Genomic DNA, 25,793 nt, shown 5'->3' on the forward strand with positions numbered 1-25,793 from the left:
TATCAGATGGTAAAACATGATTAAATTATAGCTGCAATACAAATGTTGATGGCACAAAAAAAAACACTCCCCCCCAGTCCAATAGCTATCGTAATGCACAGGAAATTGACTTCTGCTCTTTTTTCAACCTGTTTATAATTTTAAATTAATTTATGATGGTGAATTTTAATGGATTAGTTAAAAGTCATGTTTTATTTCTCTTTGTTTTAAATATTAGGCCAAAATGAAAACGTATATAAGTGGACATGATACTTTGTAAAATTAAATACAGGATGTAAATAATAAAGAGACTCTTAAAAGAAGTTATTAATTCTTTTCCAACTGTTTTTCTCCAGATTATAGAAAAATTTACTTGATTCACAAAGAAAGGGTCTTAAATTAATGAGATTTTATTTTGGGGAGTAAAGTAAGAGTGTGGGAACAGAGTCCCAGAGAGCAATTTCCAGGCTCTCGGCCTCACGTGGAAAGGTGCTGGCTCGGGTAGTAGATGGCCATCAGCTGCTATTGGTCAACCATTAGCTACTAATATAATATGATTAGAAGAGTTCTTTATGTATATTATTAAAGAGCCAAGTCCTTTATCAGAAATCTAGTTGGCAAATATTTTCTTCTCACCTCTAGCTTGTCTCTTCATTTTCTTTGCAATGTGTTTTGAAGAGCAAGAGATTGTAATTTTGAAAGAGTCACTTTTTTTGTAATTAGTGTTTTTTTGTGTCTTGCTGAAATATTTGCTTGCCCTATGATCACAAATATATTATCTCATGGTTTCTGCTAGTATACATATAATTTTAGGTTTCATGTTTAGTTCTATGATCCATTTGAGGTAATTTTTTAAAAATGTAAATGTCAAGATTCATTCTTGTGCAAATATTGCCCTTTTTGTATTGAATTACCTGTCAGTGTGCCTATTGACTATATATTTATAAGTCTATATGTATGGGCTGCTTTTGGACACTCTATTTTTTTATTTATATGTTAGGGTAATACATAACTTTCTTTATTTTCAAATCTTGAAATCAGCTAGAGAGATTTTGTTACTTTTAGAACCACATTGGTTAATCTAATTGCTTAGCTACCAATGTAATTTTTTTTCAAATAAGCTTCTTAAAAAAAAAGTGATAATAATTGGGATTTCATTGACATTATAGATCAATTTGAGAAAAATTGACATTACAATAACATTGGGTCTTCTGATTCATGGGATTGGTATAAATTCTCCAATTATGGTGATATCTTTCATTTTTGCATCAAGATTTTAAAGTCCAGGATACTAATCTTGCATATGTTTTGTTAAATGCACTTTAAGTATTTAACTATTTTTCATACTTTAATAAAACATGCAGGTTTTAATATTTCAATTTGCAGTTGTTTATTACTAGACTGTATAAATACAACTGATTTTCATACATTGACCTTTAATAAGGCATTGTTATAGCCACTAACCATGCTTTAAATTTCACTCTAAGTACTACTTATTTGCATTCCTTGAATTTTGTACAGATGTCTTTCAATTTAATTCAAAGTATTTTTTTTTTCTTTTGACTTCCTCTTTGATATAATGGGTCATTTATAAATGTAGAATTTAATTTCCAAATATTTAGGAATTTCCATGTGTCTTTCTCTTAGTGTTGTTTATTTAAACTCTATTTTGTTCACGTGGCGGGGGGGAGGGAACAAAAACTTTGTATGATTTTCATTTTTTCAATTTAAGTTTTGTTTTCTGGCCCAGAATGAGATATGTCTTGGTGAATGTCCCATGTATAGTTGAGAAGAATGATATTTTGCTGTTTGGTTGAGTGCTCTAAAAATATCAGTTATATCAAGTTAATTGATAGTGTAATTCAGGTCTTCTATATTCTTAATGATATTTGCTTTGTTTTCTATGAGTTATTAAGAGGGGAGTTTCCAATTCTTATTGCAGTTTTATCTATTTCTCATTTTATTTCATCATTTTTTTTCCTTAATGCGTTTTGAAACGCTTTTGTTAGGTGTGTACACATTTAGGATTTTAATGTCTTCTGAATGAATTGACCCATTGCTCATTGTCTTCCTATGATAATATTAATTGTTCTGAAGTTGACGTTGATGTTAATATAGCTACTCCACATTTCATTGGTTTAGTGTTTGCATGACATGCCTTTCTTCAATCTTTTACTTTTATTCCATTTGTGTCATTATACTTATTGTGTGTTTCTTGTAGACATATAATCTAATTGTTTCTAGCTTTTTCCATTTAACCTAACCTTGTCTGAGTTTTAACTGGCAGACCATTTACACTTAATTATGTGATTTAACTTAAATCTATCATCTTGCTAGCTGTTTTTAATATTATACTATTTATTCACATACATGATGTTGATATTTGAAACTCTTTAAGTCTAAATATGTCAGGTTCTTAAGAATTAAAGCATAAATCATTTCTATTATTCTTTGTTAATTAGTTATCATAAATGATTCTCAAGTCACCTTATTAGTAATGTTATGTCTATGATAAATTACAAGATCTTTAATTATTCTTTTCAGTAAAAATCATATTTTGAATTAATGTGCAGAATAAGTTAATGTCTCTTCCTTTTTCAATGATAATTATGAATTTCTTTTTGGAGTTATTTTCAAATTTGCAAAACTAGATAATCCATCACCAAAGCTATGTATCTCCTATTAGAATACATTCATCCATCACACTCATTTGCTTTTACCCAAGTATATATGCACAGACCAGATGAAAACTATCCAGATCCCCTATTGTATTCTGTTTGTCCATGTTTTCGTGAAAATAGAACAGAACTCATGGGGCATGAGAGAATAATTGCTTTGAGAACACAAAGAATTTCCAATGCTTCCCCCCCTCCCTTTGCAATATAAATGGATTTATGAATTTTTGGTTTTTATCTAAATTCCCAAACAAAAATAAATATGATTTTCTTATTTAATCTCTCATCTTTCCATGTCCCCAATTTATCATATAATTCAGAATTGAATTTATTTTTAAAATACTATGGAAAACTATGGCAGATTGTGAGGGAAAAAAGAAAAACAGCTCCTTTCCATGTATTTTCATTATATTTAGTTTATGTATTTAAGAATACTTACTTCCACTGATTCCTGGACGCCATTCATTTGACACTATTTGTATGCTAGGCTAATTTTCTATTTTTTTCTCTAGAGAAAGTCCTAATTAATCAATAGTTTAATTTGTTTCCTAATTCATGAGTTTTTATACATACAGATCTATTGATTACCTTTGTCTTAATTATACCTCTCGCTTCAAATGGTTATTTAAACAGTTTTTAAAATTAACTGAATATTCTTAAGTCATTCTCATACCATCAGAGAAGTTAGTGAATAACCAATGTCTGTCGCTAATAAAATATTTGTTTGCACTACACTAAGATTCAGTCTTTATGTATGACAATATTTTCTATATTCCTCCCATTAAATGATAGTGAACATTGATAACTATACCGGGAGAGTAATTTTTTTACTAGTCTCCTGACAATAATTGATTCCAAACAGTTTTTTAATATTTATTCCCATTTTCCTATTGTTTTACTGTTTAATAAATCCCATGTTTTGAAAGAGGAAAAATATTTTTGTTGAAATCTTACATTCAGAAGAAAACTCTAGAAAGATTAGATGTCACAAGTCAGGTTAGGGTGCTGCAGACATATATGTCCACCCAAATAAATGCTCTTTCCATATATTAGAACAATAATTCTGAATGTGAGGTTTTTATCCCTCATTAGAGTTGGGAAAAGTCCTCAAATAGTTGAAATCAAGAGTATTGATCACCTGTCAGTGAAATATGGTTCTTGACTATTTTGCTTAGCATAATAATCTCCAGAGCCATCTATGTTGCTGTAAATGGTACTATTTCATCTTTTTTATGGCTGAATAGTATTCCACTGTGTATACATACCAAAAATAAATAAATAAATAAATAAATAAATAAATAAATAAATAAATAAATAAATAAATAAGAGTATTGATCACCATTGGTTGCAAACTGCAGCCTGAACAAATAATGCATCATGGTCCCTCGCTTACTATTACTGCTCCTTTTATATTTTTTCTTCCTGATATTTTGATGGGATTCCACTCCAGAAATAGACTTTCAGGTATAAAAAGCTGCAGGAACTCTGTATCAGTGTATCAGGGTTCCTCATGATAAAATGTAATTACAGTATAATAAAAATGACATTTTTATGCAAAAATAAAATTAAAACACTAGAAGAAAATATACTTGATATTTCACTGTACCTGAATACGTTAAAATAACTTGTCAGTTACTCCTCATTTGCTTTATGAAATAAACAAAATGTGTATGGTGATGTATAGGGAAATCTGGAATGACTTGCTCAGTCATCTTTAAAACAAGTCGCATTCTAGAAAAGAGAAGTTTTTTTGTTTGTTTTTTGTCATCCTATCTAATATTAATCTAAAAACAATCGCCATGCATTATCAATATGAATACAGACTTTGGTAAAGTGAGTAGACAACACATGTGTTAACATTATCAAATATAAGTTTTATAGCTGAAATTATCTTTTAAATCAAGTAGTGTAGCGAAATGAGGAAAACTCTGTTGCTTCTCCTCTATGTACTTAACTGTCTCAGTCTATCTCCACTCTTCTTTCTGTTCTGTCTATAGCTTTATTACCAAAGTGTTCAAACTAAGAACATGCATTCTATGTAATAATGCTTTATGTATTATATGTTATAATACAATTATTTCTTAATAGTGTGAATTTATGACTATTATCTGAAATTGTATATCTCTATTCTGCATAATCTCAAAAAACAACTTAAAAGTGTGTACTACCACATGACTTCCATGTTTCAATTTTTGATCCTCTCAGTGACTAACAGTGCCAATTCAGTAATTATACAACCATGTGAAAGTAATAGAGGAAGATTTGATATAGAAATTACGAATGGAGTGAAGGCCAAATAACAATGCAGCACACTGCAGCAATGAGTTCTGCGTGTTTATAAATGATAACACTCATAAGAGAATCGCCATCACAATGGATATCGTATTATATCCATGAAAACTGAAAAACATTGCTTTATCATCGCAAGACTCATATTCAAGCTGCAAATAACATTATCATTAGAGAAAAATATCATCTATTTTATTTAGTTAATTTAGATCAAATGACTTAAATATTATTGTTTTTCTAGCATTTGTGTTTCATTTTAATTGTTTTACGTTTTATGAGCTATAGCATGATGAGTTTGTATAGTTTTCACACATACTTAAATGGCATTATAATAACTATGATTTATATTTACACTGAGGAACCATGAAATTTTTATTTTAAATGATGCCTACGTTAGTCAAGGTTGAAAGGTGATCAGTTTGTAGCATGTGTGAGATCAGAAATAAACAAGTAAATGTAATTAGCATGTGTAAAAACAATACATTTCAAGAAATAGAAGTAGAAACAGTTTTGTCTGTTCAGCTCAGTCCCTCTTACCCACCATCTCCTTTTTCTAGGAATTGTGTCCTTGACTATTCTATCCATGGGGGAAGTGTGAGGTTCTCACAAACATCACTTTCATGACAATAGATTGGACATTAACTTTAGAGCTGGTTATGGAACCAAAGCAAGGACAATTAATTTCTTGTCTGGGCCTTTTGTGTTGAAGAAGAGTTGACCGGTCTCTCAAGTGTTGCAGGTACTATGATAGGCCAATCACTGTTAGTGGATATAGTTTCCACCATGTGGGGAAACTAGCTCTGCAGGAGAAAGGGGAGAAGAGAGGAGAGGGGAGGGTAAGAGAGAAGAGAGGAGAGGGGAGGTGCAGGAGGGGTAGGGAAGGGAGGAGAAGAGAAATTTTAAATGAAACCAACCCTCAGGAGGCACATATTGTTGCTAAAACCCTGATGCTTTGAGTGCCTGTTCTCAGTGGTGCTGTGTTGCAATTCCATCCTTCGTGTAGCATGGTCATTTAGCACTTCTTTGGAATCCACACTAACTTAGTATCCTTTCTTTAATTCCCCTTCACATTTGAAGTAGGTCGAGCTGGGTTTCTGTCACTTGAGGCCAGAATGCACTAAATAGTGAAGAGGTATATCTTTTCCTTCAACAGTACGGATTAGAAGACTTATCTACAAGATATGACCTTGTATATTAACTGGAAACTCATTTTGCTTCACAAAGGCCTTTGGAACTCAAGTGTAAATTTTATCAGTGTTTGAATATGACTTTTGTTTTCTAACAGGGTCTGATATGCTATAAAGTTTCAGTCATCCCAAATGCCTCCATTATCAAAGGAAAAAGAAATTCCCCAATTATTTTAAGTATTAATCATCAGGAGTTTTATAAGGACCTAAATGAGCAATGTATTATTAAAATAACCTAATTCATATTTTAGTCAATTGATTAATTAATTGATTGATATATTTTAAATTATGGTAAAATATACATAACATAAAATTTACTATTTTAAACATATTTAAATGTACAGTTCAATGGCGTTAAGTGCATTCACATTCTTGTGCAACCGTCATCTGTCTCCAGCACATTTTTCATCTTGCAAGACTGAAACTGTCTGCTTATTAAATAATAACTTCCCCTTCCCCCTCCTCCCAACCCCTGGCCACCACCATTGTACTTTCTGTGTTTTTGAATGTGACTCCTCTAGGTACCATGTATTAGTGGAATCATACAATATTTGTCCTTGTGTGATGGGCCTATTGGCCTGTTTCACTTAACATAATGTCTGCAGGGTTCTTCCAGGTTGTAGCCTGTCAGAATCCCCTTCCTTTTTAAGGCTGAATACTATTCCCTTATATCTTTGTACCATGTTTAATTTATCCATTCCTCTTTTGATGAATACTTAGGTTGCTTGCATCTTTTGGCTGTTGTGAACAATGCTTCTATGATCATGAGTCTGTGAATATCTTTTTAAGACCTGCTTTCAATTATTTTGAGTATATATCCAGAAGTGGAATGGCTAGATTATACGGTAATTCTATCTTGAACATTTTTTTAGAAATCACCTTCTGCTTTCCATAGTAGCTGCACCATTTTACATTCCCTCCAGCAGTGCATAATAATTCTAATTTCTCTACATCATTGCCAATACTTGTTATTTTCTGGGTTTTTTTTTAATAATAGCCATATGAATAACTGAAATGGTAGTCTTTTTTTTTTTTTTTTTTTTCTTTACCTGTAGAAGTCACTAGCAGGAAAAACAATGCTATTTGAGGGAGACAATGGTGACATTTTGGTAAGAGGAGCCTTTTTGTGTGTGATTGTGAAATCTGCCACAGGACAACAGTGGTATACCAGGGAACCAATGAAATGCTTTAAACACATAGAGATATGAAATCATAAAGAAAATTGCTTCTTTGTTCAATTTAATTTGCCTGTGTTTCTATGTATATGATGCAAAAACAGCAGGTAAAATTATTTAGTAAAAAAACTAGATAATTAACGGAAAAAAAAAAACAAACAAAAAAAACCCAGTGCAGTCTATTTAGTTAAAAATCATCTTAAAAGCTGCATATATTATATAACCTGTACATGGAAACAACCTCTGCCAGTACATCCTGGCCCAACCTAACCTTTGCTTTCCCATGTCACTAACTGCTGGAATACGAGTGTTTTCTTGTACCCATAGTGACACAGTTCCGCACTTCACTTCAAGCTCTTTATTTTGAGAGGTAAAAATGATCACATCTTGAAAGAGATAAGGCTTAAAATTAAAGTGATTCAGGGCCAGAAAATTTCAGTGCCTTAAGCAGAGTAGGAATTTGAATAAACATAATATCAAAGAGTCATAAAGAGCACATAAGTATTTCAGCCACATTTTGGATTAAAGAGGTATTTGTGGACCACACAGTAAACCTAGTGATGATTTCTATGAGAAAAAAAAAAAAAAACAATTTTCCAAGTGACCAACTTGTGAGTATGATTATGAAACACAGTTTAGTTGTATATTGAGGACAGTCTACAATTGACAATATGTATATTTCTTTGCAAATTTTGTAAAGAATACAACTCATATTGCTATTTGGTGAGATTAGACTAATTGATAAATATAGTACTGCATACATGCAGCATAAATGTGATTTAGTTTCAAGATCCTGTTTAGTTTAAAGCCTCGGAGACTTTTATTACACAGCCACTTCTACAAAGACTGTAAATATGCCACATCCTGGGTATGACAACATGTCTTAGGGCTGTAAAATAGCATGCTCAATTAGATGGTGCCTCTCCTGGGAGTGCAGTGTATGTGAGGATGCATTTGAAAAGAGAGCCTGAGTGAGGAAGAATTTATTTTAGAAATTAAAAGCTGTTTAAAATAGTTTCCAGTTTTATAGCTTCTTAAATTGCTGTGTTTATCTAAATTCAGTTCCATCAATAAACAATTTGAGAAGCATGAGGGAGAAATAAGAAATGGATGTAGCTGAACCCTGTTGTCTAATAAAAAAGCGAAAAAAGAAAATATCTTGGAAAAAGCAATATCAAGTTTTCGGTGAAGATAATACAATGAACGAGAAAGCCATACCTTGGAGTTTTTTTGATACTGCACATACAATCCATTAATGTCAATATGTTTTAAAGTATGCTATTCTACCCTTAAATATATATAAGCTATAGTATGATGAGTTTGTGTTTCAATTCTTCCTCTGACATTTTAAACTTAAATTCAATAGTCCATCAAATGAAAACATTGATATTCAGTGGGTACCTTAAAACCTATGAGTACAATAGATTTGGCAAATGTAGATTTTTCAGGTCACTGTATTTAAGTATAATGAATAGCTATTTTTTTGTACAGTTTACTCATACAGAGAAAAGTTTGTGTTAAGAAATTTAAAATGTGTTAACTTTAACAATGTAAAAAGGAAATTGTTGTTCCCATATAGTAAAATCATACCATTTTCAATGTTCTTAGCAGTAAGTTAATTTTTAGTTTCCACTGTTTGTTTTTTAATGACAATTATTGAGAAATGGAAAATAATTTTTAAAAAAATAATGCAATATTTTGAATTATATGTTAAGGAAATTGCGCTCTGGAGTCACAGTAAGGACAATCAGGATTTTGAACACGTCTAACGGTGACTTTTTATATAAAAACTCTTGATCTGTCTTTTATTGATGGTGCTGCAATAAAGTGTAACTAGTAAAACAATATCTTATTTCAAAAATTCAATATATTTTTAGAAACACATTGTGTTTTTTTAATCCTTCATTGATAATAATTTTTCCACAAAATAGTTGAGCTGTAAATGTTTATATCTTAACACATATAATAATGCTGATATGAATAAAGACAGGGGCCCTAAGTGGTCCAAAAGGTAGAATCTGGAAGGTATAAAATCAAAAGTCACCATTGGTCTGGTAATATGCCCCCCATGGATAAGAGGTGAAGAAGGCTGCTTGGGATTCATAGGGCTGATGTAGTCAGCTGCAGTATGATGGGATTACAGGTAAAGGAGTCCATTCCTGCCGACCAGGTGGATTTTACACCTGGCGGGGAGACTGACACAAAGAGATGGGTATTCACAATTCATCTACGCAAAGATGACTGAGATTCAGAGTCACAGTGTTTAACAGCGATTATTTCATAAATGAGAACACATGAGGGAGCTGAAGCCTTGGAACAGGCTGAGGTTTTAGTCGAGGATGAATGCGCCCCAGAGGAAGCCCATAGTTTTAGTTTGTTTAGGATTTTGGAAAATAATTTGATAATAGTTACCTATCCTTAATATTTCAGTCAGACTATATAAAGGACGTCTCCAGCTTAAAGAATGAACCCATGAAATGGTTGTTGAGTGTGAGGCAGTGATGTTCTTCAGTAAGTATTGGTAGCTGACTCACATGTCTGCCATGTTTTCACAATTCTGATGAGAGGAAAAGCAGCCACAGTAACAGATTCCCCTCTGGGTGCCTAGTCAATCAAGTCCTGACAGTTGTTCGTGTTCCCAGTTCTGCTCGTGCTGCTCAGTGGGCTGGTTGCTTCTTTCTTTGATAATATTTTCTTTTCTTTATTTTTCTTACATCACTTTTATTTAATATCCACCACATGCACATAATGCAGGTAGGCAAAAAAGTTTATGAATCCATGCATTACAGACAAAACAGAGTGGTCCTATTATTGTCAACCATTCACTACGTCAAGTGGGATCTGTTTAAAGCTCTTTATACTTAACGGTTTCCATGAAAATAATGGCAGAAACACAAATGTGTACACATCCAAAAGCATCGTTTTCATTTGGTTTCCTGTGCTTTCTATACATTCTGTTTTTCTTTTACCATTTCTACTAGTGGTATTAAAAGCTGGCGTTCCTCTAAAGTCTTTAACAATCCCATAAGGAAAGACAGTTAATTGTATTCCCTTTGATATTTTAATTACATCTTTTTAATTTCTCTACCTATTCAATAAGCATATGATTTTTGGCAACCTCTGACTGACTGGTACTTAACATATTATTACCCTGATCTGTATTCATGGGTTCCTCTGCAAGTTGTCCTTGTAATTCTGTATCTTTTGTTCATATATCATTTTTCTGATAGACTCAATAGCCACTGTGATTCTTTATCTCAGCCCCTCATCATAAGATCTAGAAATGACACCACAAGGTCTTGCTTTCTATCCCAACTTAAAAAAAAAAGAAAAACACATACCAAGTCGCAAAAATAAAACCATGTTATTTGATGTAGCTTTTAATATATTCAAAATTAAAATGACATGTAATCTCAAAATTAAGATGCCTATCAGAGTTTTATGAAATGACAGATTTAATTGGGAGAGATCTTGAACGTTGAAAGTTGTACTTGTATGGTTTGATCTTACCTAGCTTTACTAGTTGATTCATTATTAAATGGAGCACAGTAAAAGCAGAGAATCAAATACCAAATTGGGATTTGGCCCAGGCTGGGTCAGAGGAAATTTCTCAAAGCAAATGTGACTTGAGTAAGATACCAAAGGGAGTCAGAAGATAGCATAATTTGAATAGGCAGAGGGAATAACCTGATCATCTCTGAGGGAAGAAACAGTCAGAGGAAAGAAATATTGCTAGGAAATAAAACGGGGGAAAAAAGAGGTAACCGAAGGGGGGAGAAAAAAGAAAAACTGGTCTGGTGGGTGAAGGGTCCATCTAAAAGACTAGTGGCAAATAAACATGGATACATACAACAGAGTTTGATTATGGAAACCTTTGGGTCTCCAAGTTTAGCCCTGATATGAGGAGGATTTAAAGACCACTGTATAAAGTTTTTAGAGAGGAAATAACATATTGAAATCAAGCTTTTACAAATATTTTTCTAACTTTATGAGACAGATGTATTTTGATGGAGATAAGGTTATAAAGGAGCCCTCTAAAAGTCATGTATAAGAATGGTCACAAGAAATTTATTCATGAGTCAATAACTTGAAAAAAATCGAAATGTCCATCAATAGGGAAAAGGGTAAAATAAATTGTGCTCTATTTGTATAGTGGAATATTATATAGTGACAAAAATACACCAAAGTACCATTACTGACAACATCCTGACTGAGTCCCACAAACATTATGTGAGACATAAATCATATATTAGTACATATAATTCAGTTTATGAAGGTCAAGAAAATTCAAAACTAATTGATTATAAGAGAAGTCAAAATAGTGGTTTCCTCAAATGGGGGAGGTAAGAATTGACCAGAAAGGAACTGAATGTAGGAAATATTCTATATCTTGATTGGAGTAGTGACCAAATGGATGTATACATATGTAAACATTTATTGACCTTTATTCTTAAGATCAGTGTACTTTATACATATTACACTGAATGTATTCTACTCAAAAACATTTAAAAAACTTATTGTCTTTGGAGACTGGATAGATGAAAGCTAAGATAGAAATGAACTAGGAGGCCATTGTCATATCCATAAAAGAGATAATGGTGATTTCTTTGCTAACAGGGTATATTGAAGATGGAGGGAAATTGAAAGATTTAATAAATAATTTAGGGATAGAATTAGTAGGACTCAGTGATGGTTTGGATATAAAAGGTAGGGAGGGAAGATGATGAAACTCAAGTTTCTGTCAATACTTGGGTGACATCTATAGAAATAGTAATGGTTGGGATTTGGAAAGTAGGATAAGGTAAGATGGTTCTCAAGAATATAGCATGAATACCTGGATGGATGAGCTGGGAAAAGACGGGAGAATAAATATCCTTAGGCTAGAGATGGAGGCAGGAGGGATTGATCCAACATTCCATTTTGAACATGTTAAATTTGAGGTGTCTCTGAAGCAGGCAAGTGAATATGTCAAGCATTTTGGTACATGGGGCTGGGTGTCATGATAGTGTATTAGCAGCACATAGAAAGTATTTATGGATGGAATTTTCTAGAAAAAAAGGACCTAGAAAGAGAAAAGGATCCAGAGCTGTCTCTTTAGAGACTTCAATATTTAATGGTAAAATAGATGAAGAGGAAGAGGAGGATCCAAAAAAGTCCCCTGAAAGTACAGGCAGAGGATAGGAGGAAAACCAAGGATGTGTAGCAAAACAGAGTCCAAGAGGTTTCCAGAGGAACAGGCTATATACTGTTGAATATTTCCCACAGCTCCTCTTTAGCATAAAGGAGGTCAGTGATTACCTTAGTAAGAAAAACGTCAGTGCTATTATGGCAGCAAAAGTCAACTTGGAGTAGTAAGAAAAGTGAACGGAGTTAAGGCAATAGAGAGAGTGAATACAGATGACTTTTCTAAAGAACTTAACTGCAAAAGAGCCATGACTGGATAAAGTCTTTATGTAATAAGGAGTCAAGAAACAAATACTTTTGACTATTGCTTTTCTTTTGTATGGTGCTTGAAGTTGTGAGATAGTAGAGCATAGTTGAATTCTGGTGGAAATGATTGATTTGTGAGGAAAAGATACAAAAAGGAGAGCGGATAAGATTGGTTTGAACAAAACAAGAAAATTAGCAATTTTTATTGGGATGCAATTTTCTAGAAAAAGCACCATAAAATAAGTAAGGATGATCCAAGTAATAATCTTTCAGGTGTTATTTTAGTATGCAAAAGACAGAGTATATAGAAATTTATGACTTCTGTCTAGTATAGGGGAATGGGGGATCACTCACAGCGATAAATTTTAATATTTGATCTAATAATCAGGAAAGCATCATAAATTTCAAATTCAAATTTGCAAATTCTATTTAAATGTGTATTTCCTTTGCAACAAAAATATATTTTTTATTTCTTGAAGTTGAAATCATTCCCTGGATTTACAAATGATTGTAATAGAATAACAGCCGTCTATTATTTCTATGATTTTGTAATTGCTAACATTCACTATTTTACCTTAGAATGCCTTATAATGTTTCACGATGTTTAAAAGCTGAATCAGCTTTCAAGTGCTTTAATTTGGTGTATCTGTTTGGAAGCATGCAATAATTATCTTCACATAATCTTCATATCCTAACTTTATCAGGAAAACATATAACAGATACTTTCCTTCTACTTTCTGTAGTTATTTTTTTTATTTGATTTTCTTTTTCTCTACCTTGATCAGGCTTTTTGTCTCTGATGTAAAACGCCTAAAATAAGGGTAACTTGAGGTAAAAACAATTGAAATTGTGGCAAATAGAGGAAGTAGAGACTGTAAAAGGAATGAAAAGGAAACAAAATTGCCTCTGCCAAATGGTCATCTACTTACATGTGTCTTTCGGATGAAGATGGTTATTTAAAGAACAACTTCTATGTGAGAAAACCTGTTGTGTATAACTTGCTGAAGTGCCGTGATCTTCAACTCTTTAATAGATGAATCTCTTTTCTGATGATTCTCGGGTAATGGAGTGCATGGTTTTTGTTTTGTGTTGATATGTTTTTTTTTTTTTTACTTCATCCTCATTTAACACAAGCAGCTGCTAGGTCAATAGGAATTATCCAAGGATATGGGGAAATTGTTCAATACATGCCAGTATATGTTATTTACTGATTTAGGAAAGCACTTTACTCAGAGCCTCCGATCATTTTATTTGCCTCTCTAGATGGCCGTGATGTGGCAGTCATCCTGGAATTGTACCATTTAAATGGCATATTTATTTAAAGAAAGGGAAGATCTATGCTTTAGACCCATCTGAGTGGCCCATGATGTTTCATCAGCTCATATTCACCGTGTTGCTAAGAGAGGGATTCTCCCATAGAGTCATGGGGATGGTCGAAAACATGGCATCCAACAGTGGACAGGGGAGTTCATCAGCAATGTATTACTCACATCTGCTCATAGCCTCAGGGAAGGGGACACCACATGCAATGCAGGGTCTCAAGGAGGTTGCCCTCTGCAGCAGAGTGAAGGACAAGAGCAAGTGGGAGGCGAGCTTTGTAGAGTCAACGCAGAGGTGCCCTAGTTCCCCTGGGAGGGTACGACTGGCTCGTTTGAATCATTCCATGGGCTGGCTGGGAAATGAAACACACTACTCGGAGACAAGCAGGACCTGTGCTGGTCCCCTTGATGTGGAAGGTTGTTTGGATAGAGGACCTTATCCACAGGAGAAGAATGGGGAGGGAAGCTTGCAGTTATGCCACTGGAGGCTATTCCAATTTCATCAGATGTCAAGCCAGCACATGATATTGGGACACAATTTTAGGCCTTGTACTACATATGACAATATGAAAGAGCAAATAAAGGCCAGGAATATTATAGGGAATCACATTCAGAAGTAGTCAAGAGTCCAGCTGAGTGTGCACGTGTAGACATTTGAAGATGGACAGTCATGCATTTATGACTAATATCTTTATTAAAAGAGTGGAACCAATTTCTAACATCCAAAATTACTGACTTTGCTTTTCCCATCATATTAGATAGCATCAGTATAGTTGCACAGAACTTGCCCAAAGAAAATAAATTACCTGAAAATCCGTCTGAACCTATGTTTATTTTCAGTAGGTTGTTTTAGATGGGTGATGACGAAAAATTATTTTTGTGACCACAATTGGTTTTATGTTGAAATTTCCTCTCTTTTTTAAAATAAGAAATTATTTCTTCCAGATAGTTGCATAAGATTATATTAGCCAAATAAATGGGATTAATTTACACTCCAACTGCATTTTCCTCCTGATACATCGAATGGCCAGGTCTTTCTAAGTAGCCTTCACGTCACCCCAGCTATGTAGCTCTAAAATAATTTGGTTAGTAATTAGGTGCTTATCAGATTGTTTCTGAAAAGGCATCAGACAGTTATCTGACACAATTATCTTTGAAAATTGAATCCTCCATTTCTGGTCTTCCTGATGACATTCAAAGGAACACTGAGTGGTTTAAAGCTAAATGCCTTTCAAAACTCCTTGCCTTCTCGAATGCATGCAGCACAATTCCCACTCCCATAATCCGCCCCCCCATCTTTCATGCACAACCTTTTGTGTGAGAATCTTTTTGTTGTAAGTCTTTGTGTGTGTTGACATATTAAAATTACTTTAGATGTGCTCTTCTGTGATTTCATTAGTGTCTATCTTACTATATACCATTACTAATAGTCAGTCTGAAATGTAATGCTTGCTCCTTCTGTACCCTCTCTGCTGTTATGTCTTCATAAACTAACTCAACACAAGTGAAGACAATTGCTAAGATTGACTAGGCTATATGCATATTTTGGATAATTATATTTCTGGAGCTATTTGCTCTTAAGCAAGCTAAAAATTTGCAGCTCATTTAAGTATTAATGTGCAATCTACTCACAGCTTGGAAATTACTATTGAGCTTTAATACGAGTCGCTGTAAAAAGCATGGTTATTTATGTTCTAAAAAAAAAATCAAACCCAAAGCAATAGATTTTAATTTAAATGTCACATTCATTTAAAAATGATGATGTGACTTATCTCCCAAAAGAACTGAGCCAATTTTAGGTTTACGTACTCATTCAAGGCAGTGTGTTTGAAACTGATTTGTTTAGAAAATAAAAGCAAGTAACAATGAAAATTGAGTATGTTTTGTTCTGCTTAATATTGGTAAGTATGTTTCTGTAAGTGTTCTCTGTCTTTAACTACCATGATCTCTTGCCCAATGTAATGGCAATCTTCATAGACATATGGGCTTCATGAATATCATAGCTTTGTGTTTGTACTTCTGTCTCCTCTGCAAGTACATTATTTCAGATAGATATCACTGTGTTCTTATTACTGTGTTCATCCATCCATCCATTCATTCAACAAATAGCCAGTATTTGCAGACACAGTGCGAGAATTGTAGAATATTGCAAAAGTGACCTATGCAGCTTCCTGGCTTCCAGACTTTCCCACTTCGTGTCCATGATTCAAATTTTTTGTCCTAAAAACCACATTTGTTCAATTCACTCTTCTGCTGAAGCATCTTTTCTGCACACAAAGCCTTTTACGTTATGGCCTCATTCTAATTTGTCAGCTTTCTCTACAATCACAGCCTTATACATATATGGCATCTGAAATCTCACCCAAATGAAACCATTTATTTATTGTTTTTCAAACAGACATATTCTTTCTTTCATGCCTTTGCACAGTTGGTACTTTCGTTTATAATTCCATTCCTCTCCAGGCCTAAACGCTTTTGGCTTGATCAATAACTACTATTTCTTCAAGATCCATCTGAAATGTTCACTTCTGTGATGAATATTTTCCAATTTGCCAGGAGCCTGGTTGCTTTCTTCTCTTGTTGATCTCATAGAACAGTACTCTCTTTAACTCTGTTATAGAAATTGCCACCCCATATTTAATTTATCCAAGTCTGCTTCCCTCTGACATATTGTAAGCTCTTCCTGGGTAGGGCCTGTGTCTTACTCCTTTTTGAATCTTAGAATGCTACGTAATAGGCTTTCAAAGAATTCGTATTAAATGAATGAAGGATGGACAAATCAGTGTGGTCATTTTAACATACTTTTTGGTATATTCTTGTTTTAGAAAAAAATAGTTTAATGGTGACACCATATTTCATTAAGCATGATTTTTATTTTTTGCCTCATCAGATATTTGTATTTATTGAACCCCAAAATAAGCCCTGTTTGGATTCTTTACCTTTAACTTGTGGCATAACTGGCTTTCATGGAAGTCTTGGTCTCCGAAGTGAAACCTAAGTGACCAGACATTGCTTTTCAATTAGATGAAGCCGAGAACAGCACAATTATAGCAGCACTCTCTGAAAGCTAAAGATGTGGGAGGATAACTAACTTCACTTGCTGTACAATTGGTTTCTTGTTAATTCCAGGACTTGCCAGAAGAATATGCTTGGTAAGTCAACGGTTCAATCTCTCCTATTGTTTCTTATCCTCTCCCCTCTCTTCCACTCTTCATTTCTCCCTCTACACATGTGTCAAGCCAGACCAGCTTGGTATGTAACTTTTCCTTCTCCAAACCAGGCAATTTCCTCTGTTTTTGTTATCAGTGCTAAGAGAAATCTAACTCAGCAGAGGTGGCACTTATTTTTAGAATAGCGAGGCCTTTTGATGTTTATTTTCATGTTACCTTACTTGAAAGATGGTATTTTCCTGGAAAAATATGTCTGCAACTGGATTCACTTTCTGCTAGGATGACCAAATATCATGTGTCCCACTAATTTTCATCAGTATGATGAAATGAAAAATATGAGTGAGTGTCAAGTGGGCATAGAACCCATCTGACTCAGCGAGTGGGAGCACTGCATTTTAAAAATTGCTTTTGTTTGAAAATGGCTTTCTTTTGTCTTTGTGTGCATGAGTATACTTTTAAGGAACGAACTTTGTGAATGTGAACATTCATTTTGAAAAGAGTACCTGATGTCGACAGTTTTCATTTTTGCTTCAAAATAAGAAAAAATAAAAAAGTTCTGGAAATTTTTTCTTTATATTAAATCTTTCCATTCCATATCTTTACAAGTAGAGTTCTTTAAATGATCTTTTTTAATGGATTTACTCTTCATACAACTCCACTACTATAAGAATACAATATTTTGGTTTTAACAAGTCTGAAAATTACATTGCCTGAGGTAATCCTATAATTAAAGTGAAAAGAAGATAAAAATCCCCACTTTGCTGTCTTTACCTTCGCCTTTATATTAGCAATACTAATGAACTTCATTCACTGTATTTGGGTTAAAAATTGATTTGAACCTCTCTGCATTTACTTCTGCGCTTCTCTTCCTGTCCCCCTAAGGATGTGTGCAGTTTAATTTGCCATTGATTCTTAATGATCATGGTTGCCACAGTAGAGAAACCGGCGTTCATCATGCCGGGTGGATAGCACGTCATGTTTATTTTTACACATAACTTCATTTCCATCATTTTGAGGACATAGTTTAGCCAGTGGTTGACAACGATCTTACTGTCTTTATTGATTTTACATTTTAATCGTGAAATGCATATATAAATTCTTGGAATGCGCCGTATTCAAATATCTGATCCAAAAGTCAGGCTAGCATTGCTTTAAATCACTGAGGAAGCGTGCGTTTCACCATGTGGACAGCAGACCACGCATTCAGTAGCACTTGAAGTGATGTGAATTTGACTGTCTTCAGACTGCTTTATCTGAAGATTTCAATCAGTATGTTGAATACCCCAAGGGCAGTGTTTTAAGAACCACTTAATGGTTCTAATTCTCATGTTGTAGCAATAAAATAATTTCTTCTTTCTTTGTGATGATTCTTCTAAAATTGTAACATAGTAACATCTTTACTACTCACAATGGCATTGGTGAGTATCGTTGTTACTACTAGTTGGTGTTATTTCTTTTAAAATATATGAACAATCCCATTCCTGTGTCTTTAAACACCCTAATCAGTGAAATGTACAAAGCAACCAGAAGTTCAAAATTTTGAGACTCTTTAGGAGTGTAGCAGATCCATTCAATTAACATTAGCTCTATATGTCGCAATACTTACTGTCTTAGTCCATTTGGGCTGCTATTAAAAAAAAAAAAACAAAAAAAACAAAAAACAAAAAACACACCTGAGATTAGATGGTTTGTAAACACTAGACATTTATTTCTCACCATTCTGAAGGCTGGGAAGTTCAAGATCAAAGCGCTGGCAGCTTTGGTGTTTGGTGAGAGCCCACTTCATGGATCATAGAGTCATCTCTTCTCTCCCTGACTCTCTGGCTCTCTTTTATAAGGGAACTAATCTAATGTGCGCCCTAATCCATTACCAAAGGCCCCCGCATCCTAATATCATCACAACAGGGATTAGGTTTCAACATGTGAATTTTGCATGGCCACATACCTCAGTCTGGCCCTTTTTTCTGAGTTTGGTATAAGTTGCAGAGTAAGACTTCTAAAAGGATCTATGTCTCATATTACTTTTCTTTATCTTCTCTCTATTATTAACTGATGGTAACGTATCTGTCTAGTCCATTTTACTAATAAATGGACTCTGTTAAGGAAACTAACTAAATTTAAAAAACAATGGTTTCTGAGTCTTTATCCTGACTTGATAAACTTTTTCAGTACAGTTTGGATAAGAATGAGACTCTCAAACCATCTCATTCTTTACAGATAGCCTGAGGTTTATTGCTCTGGGCTTCCACACAGTGTATTTTAAACGGTCTGTTTCCCAAAAATGTGATGAGAATTAGTCTTTTGTGAAATGAATGCAGGCTTAATTGGGTCCATCATCCATCCAAACAAAACTGATGTGTGCATAGCAATGTGGCTGTGCCTACATATCCAGGATCTCTAAGAAATTAGGTAATAAACCACTGAGAATCTTGCTAATTCTCTTACTTCTGCTGCTTCTGATTAACTCTCTACCCAATTTTATAGGTTTGTCTTTCTCTAGTCTTCATTCCTGTGCTTTCTATTCATGTATTTTATACTCAGTATTGATTTTAAACTTATTGAGAATCTTTTGTTCTTAGTTTCTTTTTTCTTTCCTTTCCAAAACACATGTATATAAATGAAGTCAGAAATTTAATAATGACTCTTTAAATCTATGATATTAATAATTTGAGGTTTATGATAATTTAAACATTTGATGAAATGCATAGTATTGGCCTCCTTTTATGAGGTAAAGGTCCCCTAACTATAGGAGAAACCAAATGTATTATAAATGAATTATAACACAGGTGTGTGTGTGTGTGTGTGTAATAAAATGTTGTAATCTTAGCCTTTAATCTGTGTTTCAAGTACTCTGCTTTTATATGTAATATGCTATTCTCAAATAATAAACTCTGTATAAGAAATGTGACAATACTCTAACTTCACAAAAAATTGGTAGTAATTGGTCCATTTGGCCTTGTCTATATGAAAGCATTAAACCCACATTTTTAGAAGGTATTATACACTCTAACTTCTTAATATTTCAAATTAAGTTCACTCCCAAATAAATAGCAGCAATAATAAATTCTTGGTAGACTTATCTATAGAGATATTCATATTATTATTTTAGAGAACTTCAGAGTAAGAGTAGAGAGCAATTTATTAAAATTGCATGAACATACACACACAGACACACACACATTTCTTTTTTTTTTCAATTCCTCAGTTTCACCACCCACTATTTTTTAAAATTTTTATTAAAATATAGCCAACATACAATATTATATTAGTTTCAAGGGTACAGCATAGTTATTCAAGATATACCAAAGGTGCCAAAAAAATGTATAAACATGACTTGTATTTATCTTTTGTTATCAGTATATGTTGAGTATTATAATTTTTTTCTTAAAATGTGTATACATTTTTTTGGCACCCTCAGTATATACCTAAACAAGTGATCACCATGATAAGTCCAACAACCATCTAACACAGTGCTATGTTATCACAATATTATTGCTTATATTCCCCATGTTGTACATTACATCCCCATGACTTATTTGTTTTATACCTGGAAACTTGGACCTCTTATTGCCCTTCACCCCCCCTACACTTTTTAATTTTTCAATTGCAGTTGATATTCAATTTTTCTTTATATTAATTTCAGGTGTATAGCATAGTGGTTAGACATTTATACAGAAGGTGCCAAAAAATGTATACACATTTTAAGAAAGGAAAAAAAAACTGTATTAAAATTGTAATACTCAATATATACTGATAACAAAAGATGAATACAATTCATGTGTATACATTTTTTTTGACACCCCCAGTATAATTTATGAAGCGATCCCCCTGATTAGTCTAGTACCCACCTGGCATTATGCACTGTTATTACCATATTATGGACTATATCCCCTGTGCTTTATATCCCATGAATATTTTGTACCTACCAATTTGTACTTCTTAATCTGTTCAACTTTTTTACCCTGTCCCTGACCCCCTCCCATCTACCACCTTGATAAATCTAGTAACCATATGACACCATACATAGTTATTACAATATTATTGACTATATTCCTTATGCTATACCCTACATCCCCATGATTATGTAACAACCAGTTTATACTCCTTAATCCCTTTCCTTTTTTCACCCATTCCCAACCCCTCTCCTGTCTGGCAACCATAAAAATATACTCTATATCTATGAGTTTGTTTCTATTTTGTTTGTTTGTTTGTTTTGTTATTTAGATTCCACATCTAAGCAAAATTACTTTGCATCTATCTTTCTCTGTCTGTCATACTCCACTCAGCACAATACCCTCCAGGTCCATCCATGTTGCCGCAGATGGAGAGAAACCATTCCCTTCCATGGCCGAGCAATATTCCATTGTGTATACTATGTACCATCTACTCTTTATCCACTCATCCATCGATGGACACCCAAGTTGCTTCCGCATCTTGGTCATTGTAAGGAATGCTACGATGCACATATGGATGTACATGTCCTCTTGAAATAACATTTTGGGTTTCCTTGGATAAATACCCAGAAGTTGGATTCTGGGTCCTTCTTTGTCTCATGTTACAGCCTTTGTTTTAAAGTCTGTTTTGTCTGGTATAAGTACTGCTACTCTAGATTTTATTTTTTCCATTTTAATGAAGTGTCTTTTTCCACCCCTTTAGTTTCAGTCTGTGTGTGTCTTTCAATGTGAAGTAAGTCTCCTATAGGTACCATATGTAAGGGTCTTGTTTTCCTACCCTATTTCTTTATTGGAGCAATTAATCCATTTACATTTAAAGTAATTATTGATAGATATGTAGTTATTGCCACTTTATTATTCATACGAGGTGTGATAAAAAAATACAATGAATGCTACTGCTGAGTGCCATCCAACTTCAACACGGGAAGCAGCACGTTGAAACTTAGTAACAGTGTGTGACAAGTTTCACCTTGTTTGGTGTAGTCAGCTGGATGTTAGCTATGGTTGAGAGAAGGTGTGTTTTAAAGTGTGCTGTAAATCATCCTCCATCATGACAAAACTCCGTGTCACACATCGCTTCTGGTATATGGCAATTTCTGTCAAAAAAAAAAAATATGGTGTATCCTCATCTACCTTATTCACTGGATCTGGCACCATGGGACTTCTGGCTCTTCCCCAAACTCAAAATGATTCAGGACATGGAGGCAGCCATGACAGCACAACTAAAGACACTCACGTAAGAGGACTTCAAGAACTGCTTCAGAAAGTGGCAGGAATGATTGTATAAGTGTGTTTGAAGCGAGGGGTGGGGTATTTTGAGGGGGATTAATGGCAATGTCTCTTTTAGTGTAATACTTTTTTAATTTAAACATTCACAGTATTGTTTGTAAGTTCATAGTATTGTATGTCTATTTCCTTCACCAAATTAGGGAAGCTTTCTGTCATTATTTCTTCAAATAAGTTTTCAATTCCTTGTTCTCTCTCTTCTTCTGGTACCCCTATAATGCAGATGTTGGGTGCTTGATGTTGTCCCAGAGTCCCCTTAAACTATCCTCAATTTTTTGTATTCTTTTTTCTTTTTGTTGTTCTGATTAGGTGTTTTCTGCTTCTTTATGTTCTAAACGAGTGATTCAGTCTTCTGTTTTATCTAATGCACTGTTGATTCCCTCTAATATATTCTTCATTTCAGTTATTGTATTCTTTATTTCTGCCTGATTATTTTTATGTTTTCTATCTCTATTTTTATATTTCCTATCTCTTCATTGAAGTTCTCCTTGAGATCACTAATTAACTTTATAACCAGTGTTTTGAACTGTGTCTAATAGATTGCTCATCTACATTTTGTTTAGTTATTTTTCTGGAGCCCTGTTGTGTTCTTTCTTTTCAGACATGTTTCTTTGTCTCCCAATTTTGGCGGCCTCCCTGTGTTTGTTTCTATGTATTGCGTAGTTCTGCTATGTTTCCCAGTCTTAGTAGAGTGGCTTTATATAGAAGATGTGCTGTGGGGCTCAGTGTTGCAGTCTCCCTGTTCACCTGAGCTGGGTGCTCCAGGTGTGGCCCTTGTGTGGGTTGAATGTACTCTCCCGTTGTAGTTGAGCCTTGGTTTCTGTTTGCATGTCAAAGGGAGGGATGGACCCTAGGGCTTATTGGTTGTAAGAACTTGCTGTGACTAAAGTGGAGGAGTTGTGGTGCAGGGACTGACCCTACAGAGGAGGACCAACTAACAACTGCATAGTATGGATTGAAGAGTAGAACTGTTTATCTAGGTTTGCCCTTATCTGAAATCTATCTACTTTATATTCTCATTTGATTCTTAAAAGAGATTGTGCACAAAAGACAATGTGGGTATATAATGTCACTTATGAGTGATATGTTAAGATAAGGAGTGTTATAAGAACATTAGGCTCAAGACAAGAAAGATAGACAATATGAATGTACAGTAAACAAGAATATTTCTTTGGAGGCAGTCTTATAGCCCAGATAGGAGTGTTTGAAGGATTGTTAAGAAAGTAGAAATAATTCTGAAGCATCTTAAGTGAGGTCACATGATTATAGCTGTCTGGGAGGAGGATTAGGCGACGGTGCTGAAGGAACACTTGGCAATTAACTGCAGTGGTAAATAATCGAGTAAGGGCAGCTCAGCTCAAATAAACGCATTCTCAATAACTTTGTGTAGACAAACCTACAGATGGAGTTGGTCATTCTTTTTCAAGTTGGCATTCTGAGCATCACAGAAATGAATGATAGAAATTTGTTTTTCTTTGGGGACAAATTACATTTTATATTGTGCTAGATTTATTGATGTATTTTGAATAAGTGACTAAATGTCTTTCCACTTCCCATTTCCCAAATCTAATCAATTACGGAGTCCTGCAAAATATAATGTCACCCATCTGACTCCCTCCCCAACAGCCATTTGTTTCATCACCTCTGCCAATGTCCTTCATAAGCATTCATGTTAACTTTCTGCTCTATTATTGCGACCTCTGAACTAAGTTTCCTCATAATTACTTTATACTTCACATCCCCACCAGAGTTATATTCTAAGTAATCTGGATGGTATTATAATCTATCATTAAACTACACAGTGACTTCTTATTATATCTTTTTCTTTTCAGTTTTCTATCATACTATATCCTGGCAAACTCTCATCATCCAGCCGAAAACAACTCCCCTTACAGTTCCCTGAATATATCAATACTATATATTTACATTTATATTTTACTTTGAATATTCGGTTGTTTTCTCATTCTAAAGAGTATTTTCTTCTCCTCTTATCACATATTATCTCACATCTCAAATGCCATTTCTTCAGTATGTTGGGTCAGTTCTCCCAGACCCAGCTGGTCAGTCTTCCACTTGAATCCCTGTAGTTGCTCACTGCCATTTGTTAGAGTCATCATCTTGTCAAAGCCCCTCTGACTAAAAGTCCTGTTGCCTACAAGGCACTGTTAGGTTTCTTGGGGCTTTCATGATTGATACAGGGTTTTGTTGTTGTTGTTGTTGTTGTTGTTGTTGTTGTTTTTTCCAGAACAGAAAATCTACAAAAGTTTTTTTTTGTTTTGTTTATAAATTGATATAAAGTGGCCTCAAATTGTTTATGTACCTGAATGAAGAGACAATATATATTTTTGACTTCTGCTATATCCCCAAAGAAGCATAGTGAGTGGCTCATTAGAAGCCATCTGTAAATATTTAGTGAATGAATAACCCGTATTTCCTAATGAGAGTGTACCAATTAAATTGGTGGGAAATCAAAAACAATGATCTAGTATCCCCTAAAGGGTATAGAAAACCAAGGAATCATGCGTTATTTATATCTGACTGAAAATAAATTTTCAAAATTAATAAATACTACGTTCATTCAAAATGTATATCCTAGAATTTATCCTGTGTAAGTTGTATTCATTTTTTTAAATTAAAATATATTGGGGTGACACTGGGTAGTAAAATTACATAGGTTTCAAGTGTACAATTCTGTAACACATCATCTATATGTCAAGTTGTATTCATTTTCATCATTTATCTGTTTTATTGTTTTTGAAAAACGACATTCAAGTGCATTTGAATAATAAGATTTCACAAAATAGTTTTTAATATTCTCTTAAGCTCACCATAGCTAATCATTAAAAGAATGATTTTTTGTTCTTTTTTTTTCTCATAGATAAAACATATCTGTATTACTGGCTGGGTGTAATGCAAGGAAGGGACAAAGATGAAAAGGAAACATGTTCCTTTTTTGGTCATAATATCACTCCTCAGCTTATCAAAAAACCACCTGTTCCTGTCACAGCTTATTCCAGGTAAGTGCCATGCATTTGTTTCATTGAATCTTTACCAGTATTTCTTCTTTGTTTTAAAATAATTTTTTATTGTGTGTGTTTCAAATCAAATCTGTTCATTTCGTCGGAACGTGTAAGTCTGTGTGAATGATTTCTTGCGTATGTGTGCTAATAAGTTTCAAGGATCAAATATTATCCTTAATTATAGAGCAGTTTATTAATTCCCTAGAGAAGCTGAGAAAATTCAGAAAAACTCAATGTTATTGAAACATGTAAGAAGTTATTACTAAGTGAGTTAGAGTGGGGAAAGAAGGATTAGAGCTGGGAAGAAAT

The 25,793-nt window shown here is 33.9% G+C and overlaps 1 protein-coding gene across 1 annotated transcript in view; it reads left to right on the top strand.

Annotated features, from left to right (window-relative positions):
- The window catches only part of ROBO1 (roundabout guidance receptor 1), a 1,115,129-nt gene that overhangs the window by 127,778 nt on the left and 961,558 nt on the right, over positions 1-25,793 (top strand). Inside the window, exon 2 of the mRNA XM_019750008.3 lies at positions 25,343-25,481. Coding sequence (XP_019605567.1) covers positions 25,394-25,481 — 88 coding nt within the window. The 5' untranslated portion in view covers positions 25,343-25,393. The remainder of the gene's footprint in view (positions 1-25,342; positions 25,482-25,793) is intronic.

Source organism: Rhinolophus sinicus, chromosome 17 (assembly GCF_057876585.1).
Source record: "Rhinolophus sinicus isolate RSI-liver-muscle chromosome 17, RSI-T2T, whole genome shotgun sequence".
Lineage (NCBI taxonomy): Eukaryota > Metazoa > Chordata > Mammalia > Chiroptera > Rhinolophidae > Rhinolophus > Rhinolophus sinicus.